The 9,925-nt window shown below is 34.3% G+C and overlaps 2 protein-coding genes across 2 annotated transcripts; one reads left to right on the forward strand and one right to left on the reverse strand.

Moving 5' to 3' along the window:
• The first annotated feature begins 672 nt into the window (after positions 1–672).
• Positions 673–4,207, forward strand: LOC141900738 (putative ATP-dependent RNA helicase DDX41). Its single transcript, XM_074787765.1, has 15 exons — positions 673–751; positions 900–1,007; positions 1,098–1,281; positions 1,430–1,504; positions 1,596–1,656; positions 1,799–2,008; positions 2,102–2,255; positions 2,342–2,478; positions 2,650–2,812; positions 2,890–3,093; positions 3,171–3,267; positions 3,359–3,508; positions 3,592–3,663; positions 3,747–3,857; positions 3,944–4,207. Exons 1-15 carry the CDS (start codon positions 701–703, stop codon positions 4,078–4,080), a joined length of 1,914 nt encoding a protein of 637 aa, XP_074643866.1. The 5' UTR covers positions 673–700; the 3' UTR covers positions 4,081–4,207.
• Positions 4,171–9,838, reverse strand: LOC141900739 (casein kinase I). Its single transcript, XM_074787766.1, has 8 exons — positions 9,560–9,838; positions 8,984–9,090; positions 8,751–8,877; positions 8,104–8,202; positions 7,793–8,011; positions 7,622–7,696; positions 7,232–7,488; positions 4,171–6,841 (listed from the first exon to the last, which is right to left on the reverse strand). The coding sequence occupies exons 1-8, from the start codon at positions 9,674–9,676 to the stop codon at positions 6,826–6,828; spliced, it is 1,017 nt and encodes a 338-aa protein (XP_074643867.1). The 5' UTR covers positions 9,677–9,838; the 3' UTR covers positions 4,171–6,825.
• Between the last annotated feature and the right edge of the window lie 87 nt (positions 9,839–9,925).

Raw genomic sequence — 9,925 nt, forward strand, 5'->3', positions numbered from 1 at the left:
ACCGTCTACGCAATTTTGGATACTCTGAAATGGGACAGTGGATTTCGGAATATTGTAAAGCGACCCAATCAATTAAATACTGCCGGGGACTCGACTTCATAAAACATTGAAAAAAAAATGTTATTTATCACATACAAAACCTAGATGACAACAAATACATGTAACGCCGAATTCAAACTAGAAAATTATCTTTACGTCTCTAGTAATTTATAATTGAATATCTAAGTCGCAAATCAATTTCTGAATTCGTCTATGCCTTTAATCGTCTAGCGTTTGAGTAGAAGATGAAGACAATTTCTTACCTAACTTATACTGGTATACGAAATCTGGCAGATTGAATACAGAAGATTCGCTGTGAACATGATCCTCAAGTCTCAGTTTATTTAAGTCGCTTTAATTAAGTCGCTTCGCTGTAACATTTATTCTGCCTAATAGTATTTTACAGCAATCGTAATATGTCTTTAAATATGCATGAAGTTTTTTATATTCTGTTTTATGTTGTCGTTTATTTCATTATTTCTTATAGAGATGGTGATCTCGATATGCCAATCAAAGGGCAAGGGTTTTTGCTGAATAAAGATTTGGATTGAATTGAATCCGTCCGATTCGTAGTCCAAATAACATAGATGGCGCTCATCAATTCAATCCATTGAATTAAATTCGTAAAGGAAGCGTCTATTGTTTGCATGAAAACAAGAACATGGACCCTAAACAGGAACAAATTGTCACCGACCGCGAAAAATACGCAAAAGTAGAGAAATTTCTATGATTATCAGTGTTCAAAAGTATTAAATTCTATGAACGTGGAGTGTAAAGGCCTGTATCCCGAGTATATTCACTAAAACTAGAGTATAGTCTGTATTGGATCTGTTAATTGTAAACATTTGTGGTTTTCGCAGAAACGGAAGATGCTACTGGAACAAGAAAAAGATGACAGTGACGATGGAAACAGTTCAAATGATGAGTATGTTCCATACGTTCCAATAAAGCAAAGAAAAGAAAAATTAGTACGTGAAAATACAGCTTGTTTAGCTTGATTAATCTGAATGAATTCAGCCTGTTCATATTTGTGAAAACTTTTCATTTTCTTACTGTAGCATTCAAAATTCAAGAGAACTCTGGGTGCGAAGACTGCCAATCGTTTGAAGGAGGAAGAACAGCATTCCAGTAGTCATGATGAAGGAGAAAGACTAGATGATGAGGCAGAAGATATTTCAATTGGACCAAACGCTCACATCAGTCTGTTGGATCAGCATTCTGAATTGAAAAAGAAAGCAGAAGGTAATAGTTTTTGATAATTGTCAGTAAAAACTTCATATTTCAAAGATGTTCGGTTTGGTACTTAGAGTGAATGTATGGGAATTTGCTTTAAGGTAAGTCTTTAATGTTCACTAAAGCACTCTCGGATCAAATCCGTTTTTGATTCCAGCAAGGAAAGAAACAGCAAGGGAGAAATTATTGAAGGAAGAGGAGAAGATCTTAGAAAGTGTAGCTGAAAAACAAGGTAATTTTTTATAATCGATATGTATCAATTTTCAATTCTTTCGAATTTGAATTGTGTTTTTCATTCATTATTAATTCCATTTTCTATTTAGCACTTATGGGTGTTGCTGAGTTAGCCAAAGGTATTCAGTATCAGGATCCTATAAAAACAGGGTGAGTTGAGTTTAACAGATGCATTCAATTTAGAACTTTTAGTCGACTACATTTTCATTATAGTTAAAAGTACCTTCTAAAGAAAAACTACAACAAAGATTTTTTTCAAATTGGGCTCTTGATTTAGAAAATTATTTTTCAGCTGGCGACCACCGCGTTTTATTCTAAATCGAAATGAAGTTCAACATAACAAAGTGCGTAAAAAATACAGCATCATAGTCGAAGGAGAAGATTTACCCCCACCCATTCCATCATTTAAAGAAATGAAGTTTCCAAAAACCATCGTGAATGCTTTGAAGAAGAAAGGGATTGTAAAACCAACCCCAATTCAACTACAAGGAATTCCTGCTGTGTAAGAGTTGCAAAGTATTTTTATGATTATTTCATCATAATTTTGATTATTAGCTTTCTCGTGATGCTTAGGCCAATTCTTCTACTTTTGAAGGTTACTTGGCCGTGATATGATTGGCATTGCATTTACTGGTTCTGGAAAAACCTTAGTGTTCACATTACCGATCATCATGTTCTGCCTTGAACAAGAAAAACGATTGCCATTTCAAAGAAATGAAGGTCCATATGGTTTAATAATTGGGCCTTCGGTAAGTTGACATTTACCAGTAATGTTTCATCGAGTAAATTATTTGATCTCTTTAAGATTTCTATTTGATTCAATATCTATTTGTAGAGAGAATTAGCAAAACAGACACATGAAATTATAGAACATTTCAGTGACTCATTGGTAGCTGAAGGATTTCCAGCCATTAGAACTGGTTTATGTATCGGGGGAATGGCTGTTAAAGAACAGCTTGACATCATCAAACAGTATGTGTTCGAAAAAGCAAGCCTCAAGATTCATTTGCAATATATTACTCTTGCATGTCTGATCTGATTATTGGGCTCTATTTGAAGCAATTGAAAATTAGTTAATTTTTTGACTAACAACCATGGTATGGTCGAACAGATTGAGAAATTGATAATAGAACATTTTTGTAGAGGTGTCCATATCATTGTTGCAACCCCTGGTAGACTGATGGATATGTTGAATAAGAAGATGATGACTTTAGATGTTTGTCGATATCTGTGTTTGGATGAAGCTGATCGTATGATTGATATGGGATTCGAAGAAGATGTCAGAACGATTTTCTCATATTTCAAGGTTTGTAAATGGAAATATTCACTTTCATGCAGTTTACATGATTCACATGCTATATTTATACAGTGTGATTATTTCAGGGTCAAAGACAAACATTGCTTTTCTCAGCCACAATGCCAAAGAAAATACAGAATTTTGCCCGTAGTGCACTTGTAAAGCCTGTAACAGTTAATGTTGGTCGTGCAGGTGCCGCAAACATGAATGTCACTCAAGAGGTGGAATATATCAAACAAGAGGCCAAAGTTGTCTACATTTTGGAATGTCTGCAAAAAACGCCTCCTCCAGTAAGGGAAATTTCAAAGCACCAAAACAGTTATTTTAGTTTTGTCAGCATTTTATAAAATTGTCCAACCGATTATAGGTCTTGATATTTGCGGAGAAGAAACAAGATGTTGATGCTATTCATGAATACTTACTTCTGAAAGGTGTTGAAGCTGTCGCAATACATGGTGGCAAAGGTAACTAGCTCGAAAACGACTTGAATATTTTTACCAGTAAACAAAGCTCTCTTGGCATAACATTTTGAGTACGAGTATGCTTTCATATCAGATCAAGAAGAAAGGTCGCGAGGTGTGACACAATTTCGTCGAGCCGAAAAAGATGTACTCGTCGCTACAGATGTTGCTTCAAAGGGATTGGACTTCCCAGAAATAAAACATGTCATCAATTACGATATGCCAGAAGATATCGAGAATTATGGTAATCACCATTGGTATTATTAATATTTAGCCTCATCATAATTCATGTTTGGATAGTATATATTTATTGTATTTGTTCTTTAGTTCATAGAATTGGTAGGACTGGGCGTTGCGGAAAACGTGGAATGGCTACTACATTTATCAACAAAGCTTGTGGTAAATTGTTTAGTTTCGAGTTTTTGAATGTACATAATCTACATAGAACTAGTATTCACCAATTGTATGTCCCATCTTTGCAGATGAAGCCATTCTTCTTGACTTGAAACATCTATTGATCGAAGCCAAACAAAAGGTACCGCCATTTCTTTTGGCCTTGCAATCAGAAAGTGAAAAGTATTTGGATATTGGAGGTGAGGATCAGTCAGTAAAAGGGACTACCATAAAAACTAATGATGTGAATACACTTTTCATAAAAAAATGTTTTGTGGTATTACAGGTGAAGTTGGCTGTTCATATTGTGGGGGGCTTGGACACCGAATTACTGATTGCCCTAAACTTGAAGCCATCCAGAGCAAACAAGTTCAAAATATCGGCAAGAAAGATTATTTGGCTAGCGGTGCTGCAGATTGGTAGATACTTGCCCTTATACAATTTTGAAGAATTTCAGGTTTACTGCATCATGCTTTTGATTTTTATTGTAAATGAAAACTAAGAAAAAATTTGTAAAATACCTGTTACGCTATATGGCTTGTAAATATATGTACATTATCTATATTTTACATCCTGTTTTGTTACATCACTTTGAAGGTCAGAGCTGTTATTTATTTGACCCCAAGAAGGGTGCCATTGGTCATGAGCCTGTTTCCATAAATCTACTAGTCCTAAAGTTTTATCTGATCACTACTAAGTATTCCATGGACCAGCAGCTACAAGCTGTTCTTGGATTTATAAATCCCTAAACGATGGGGCCATTGACAAAACATTGAGCTATGTATCCATCCTACAGGTTCACCAAGAACCTTTATGTCTGATACCAGTGCTTGGCGCACTAGGATCATAGAGCGACAGATCTCTGTGGATACAACCACTCGCAGGACTGGGTAAACCAACACGCCGCTTGTTTTTATTCATGGAGGCATACTTAAAGTTTACTAACTTGGCGAACAACTTATGGCCAGCAGTAATTCTTCCTTGATGCTAGATTTAATGTGAATAGGCCCACCAACTTACCGGTAAGACATTTATTCATAAATTGCAGATGAAGCTTAAACCAAAGAGCAGAAAAACTCAATAAATACAGTGACATTGTCGAGTCTAAATTTTATTCCGCCCAACATTTAAAATGAAATCACACATATCTACATCATTCAATAAATAAATCTTTTTCTTAGAGACAACTGTACAAATGCAGTTCCAATCATCTAAAACAACCTATCATAATTGCGAGAGTTTGTTTAAGAAAGGAAAATTTTTCTCGATAGATTGAATTATGTAACCAATAAGACAAGCAACCAGGTGCAGATGGGAAAATGCCACACCAAGAATCAAGAAAAAGAACGAAATACAAGCCAAAATGATTAAAATACAATGCTAATGAATCATATGTTGATGGCGTTGTACATACTACTTCAGTGGCACCTAAGTATAACGACCTCAGATATAACAATTCATTGGTTACCATATAATAAACCTAGAATTTCATTCCAAATAGGTGAATTTTAATAATTTCATGCTGGATATAACCATGGATGTATGAACTAGATTTATAATCTAGGTTATAAGTCAATGATAAAGCAAACAATTACTTATGACCAACACATTTTCTGATCCTCTGAAATTCTTTGTAATGAGGTTCTACTGCATTGTTTTACCACTTCTCTAGAACAAGAGCCATCTATCAAATACCGGTACATGAGTATGAAACTTATCAGCTTATGGCGCCTTATTAAGAAATGAAATAAAGTCATAAGTTGAGCTAGAAGTTCAAGCCTCAACTTTGACCACAACAGTGTATTATATATAGACTGAATCAAGTTGTCTGAACAAACAACTAAATCAATAGTTCAAAGTTTGATGGAAAATTAAGGTAACATACTGTTACTTATTCATGACTTGAATGAAGTCGATCAGATTTCAAAATTGATTCCAACTGTGAGGACAAATTATATTTACACTAGAGTCTTATCTGGTCAACTCAATGTGTGCAGGTGTTCTGTTACAAAATATTGGTAAAATATTATGAATTTTGGAAACTCGCTTCCAGTTTATGATACAATCTTTTCGAATGATACCACGTCTTAACAACCAAAACTGGATTGCATTTTCATATCTAGACAAGAATTTCATGAAAAGGTTGTGGTTTGTGAAATTTCGGGCTTGCTTCTACAGTTCTCAAACTCGACTACAAAATGACATGTACAATAATGTACATCTAGTTTTGGGGTATATCATAGATATATATCCATGGGTATATCATATCAGTACATGTACATTTTTTACAATATATATTCATATGTTTACACTGGACTAGGAAACAAAAACCATTCATATATGACCTACTGATACTTACTGAATTTGTGCAGGGATTTAATCGCATTGCTTATGTACACAATTCATATTCTGTCATTATTTCCGCTAATTCAGTGAAAAACAATTTTGATAATACCGCTAATAATAAGCAAGATATTTGTGTTGGATGGATCAGATGTACATGAACATTTTTATCAAAGTGAAACTATTCATTTTTCGAAACTACTGACAGATTAAAACTTCAACGTATGTGTATCCATTAATGCAGCGATGTCTCCATATACAATATAGTGTTCATTGACCAGTTGGTTTAATTTTCCATGCAAATACAGTAAAGATATAAAGTCTAAAATGCGGAGAAATATACTGTACATCAAAAGAGACAAAATAGAACAGCATCTATAAATACCAGAATTAACATATTCATGATGTCAATAGTTACTGGGATACACAGAAAGTGATAGTTGAAATCTCTGCGAAAATGATGTAGTAAAAAGAGGTTCGCTTCAACACTTGATTAAATAAAACATTTCGATATAGATACAAGTTTAAAAGTCAATATTATTCAAGATTTATATCTATACAGTCCGAGTAATCCGGCGCTAACGTGACTCTTGATTCGAAATTTCGGTTTGAATTTACCAGGTTCTTGGAAAGTAGCTGATGAGCAACCAGGCAATGCACATGTATCTACGCATCATCATTGTCATCAACATCTATCAATGAAACTTCCAAATCACCGACTCAGGTGTATTTACTCCTTATTCTAGTGTTTAGCCAATGAAAGGCCACAGTTGTGATTCCGATATTGTAAGACATAGTTTTTCATTGAGACAGATGTTTTATCATTTATTCTTTTATCGCCCTGAAATATATTACATAATTAATCAGTATGTATACAGAAAACAATATGCAAATCATCAAACAGCAAATTTATTGAATTTAAATGATTGTTTATCACATTCAGTATCCAGTTAATAAAATTTTCTGATTTCAGACAAAAGGTTTCGAATGTAACCGCATATGATTACTGGTAATTGGAAATGTCAAGCTTTGTTATAAACAATGAGGTACCATCGTTAATTAAAAAATTCATTTGTCTTGAAGGTTCACAAAATCTTACATTAGAGACCCCTTTTCACCACAACTATATCTTTTCATTTTCAAATTTTCCATCGATATTCAAATGAACTAACAATTAACTAACAGATTATAGACCATGTGACTTAAACATATTTAAATGAATGATACTAACCCTTTCTTACCTTTGGATTTGCAATCGGGAAGTCGTTGCTGTGCAGTGGCAGGAGTTGCCACAGGTTGCGTGCCCGTTGCAATCTGTGCCGATGCTTTCTGTTTGAGCATCGTCCAGTCAAATGTATAATCGTACTGATGATTAAGAGTACGGAACAATATACGGAAGAGTTGGCGCAAGTACATGTAATCTGGGGCTTCTTCGAAACGTAATCCTCGACAATAATTCAAGTACATAGCGAATTCCGCAGGGAAACCCTAATGATAAACGAAACAATGAATTAGCCAATTACAATTACACACAAGTGACGAAGGCTAACAAGAATGAGAGCATTTTTAGATCCCTTTGCATTGCAAATAACAAATCAGAGTTTCACTATTAAGTTAATACCTTGCATAAACTTTCCACTGCAGTCGACATCTTTTTTTCACTGATTTTTTCATATTTCTGTTTTTTGGTAGCTGCCTAAAAGATGAATTTACATCGAAAACATTTACAATAGCAACTCAAATGGTTAAGATTCACAATATGATGATCTCAACAGTAGAACAAGGTATTTACTTTTAAACCCTGCCATGGGAGACCACCTCTGTTGAAGTACATCAATACATAGCCTAGTGACTCCATATCATCCCTCCTGCTTTGTTCGATTCCAAGATGTGCATTAATACTCGCATATCGCGCAGTCCCCGTCAAATTTTTATCTTCTCTGTAATTAATATGAGCTCGTGATCTGTTGTCTCTGTATTTCTTCGCTAATCCGAAATCAATCAAGAAAACCTGTAAATAAAATATTTGATTATACAAAGTACACAATACATGATAATACAGATAGAAGTGAATATATACAGTTAAATTCATGCATGAAATACCTTATTACAATGGCGACCAATACCCATTAAAAAGTTATCTGGTTTGATGTCTCTATGAATGAAATTTTTGTTATGTACATATTCTATCCTTCCAATCATCTGGAAATAAACATGAAATATCACCATATATCACCAAAACTATCATCAGGGCTGAGAAGATTCAACACCAGTCACTTTCCTCAAGTGAAATATTTCACTATATGATGTGGCAAAAAATCTTGACAATATAATTAATTTGGTTACTGCAGCACTGAGTGTCACAAATGCGAAAGGCCAAGTGATATCATTTCAATACTTGGTAAACAAACCAAAAAGGTTTCATTCTTGAAATCGAGCCGATGAATTAGATATGGGAATCCCAGTTTTCGTGGATAAAGTGAAAATGAAGAAATGCTGGTATTTATGGAATAAACAGACTACTTAGTTCTCACACATTTCTCGTTATGATTAAAAAACCGAAGAACGATATCTAGGCCTAACATCAAAAGGTGAAAGTCTAGAATTGATCTAAGATAAGCTTAGATAATATCAAAGCCAAGTTATTTTTACAGTATATATCAGTCAGCTTGGTTTTTCTCAGGTGAAATTCCAAATTATTAACTTTTTATCAAACCATAGAAACTTACTACGTAAAAACCTCAACAAACCTGATCTGCCAACATAAGAACTGTTTTCATTGTGAACCTTCTGCCACAGAAGTTGAATAAATCTTCTAGGCTGGGACCTAATAAGTCCATGACCAATACACTATAGTCTCTTTCTGTACCATACCATCTAAAAGTAAAACAGGTAGCATTTTTTCTAAGTTTCATAAAGTTCAAAATCATTTGCACTAAATCTGACACTCAGTGTCCTTGAAAGACATCATATGGATTCATACCTTATATGTGGGATACCTACACCGCCCTGTAGGATTTTATACAATTTACTCTCATACAAAAGTTGTGGATGTCTGGCTTTCACTGATTCAAGTTTTACTGCAACTTCCTGAATCAACCAAAATACAAAATATTAGATCATAGTTCAGTATTGAAAACCAAGTGGCATTATTTACGCCAGTGTGAATATGAGGTGAAGGATTAGGATTAAAGAAAAGTTTAATTCATCATTGATTGTAGATCTAACAGATTTAACAGTGTTTACATAGAACATATGTTTTGTTCAAACAAACTCATGAGATTGAGCCGTACCGTACAAACCATACGATTCTAGTCACTGAGGAAAATCGAAATGTGTACTATGAACAGTGGAAACGGTACATTTGACCTCCTGTCAATGAAGATTCAGCAAAGTGGTCAGGGAAGAAGAATGGAGGGTGAACTGATTAGTCATTTGAGTCGCGATTAAAAATCACTAAATTTAAAATGTACAAATTCAAAACTGTTAGTACAAGAATGAATCTACAATTCTAATATCCTCTACATCAACAATCAAATACCACAAATCCATTACTTACTTCTCCCGTCGCGATATTAAGCCCCAAATATATATCACCGAATGAGCCACTTCCAATTTTTCTGAGAAGTCTGTATTTTGAATTAATTAAAAACTCTTTTGAACCGCTAGAAGCCATCGTTATTGTTTTAATGTCGATTCCTGGTGATAATATAGATATGGGTGATTAGCGTGGTGCCGATAAAACCGAACAAACTTATTTAGAATACGCTCGAAATGTGTCTAAAAGACTTCATTTTATTGTGTTTCTCTCTAGGGTGACTATTCCCGTCACTGCTAGTGATGATGCACTGTGGGTAGTTTACACTAATTGTATGGGACGCCGAAACTAAATTATTAATTTCATTTTCAATTTTCAAGATTTAAT

This window comes from Tubulanus polymorphus, chromosome 2, assembly GCF_964204645.1.
Source record: "Tubulanus polymorphus chromosome 2, tnTubPoly1.2, whole genome shotgun sequence".
Taxonomy (NCBI): domain Eukaryota; kingdom Metazoa; phylum Nemertea; class Palaeonemertea; order Tubulaniformes; family Tubulanidae; genus Tubulanus; species Tubulanus polymorphus.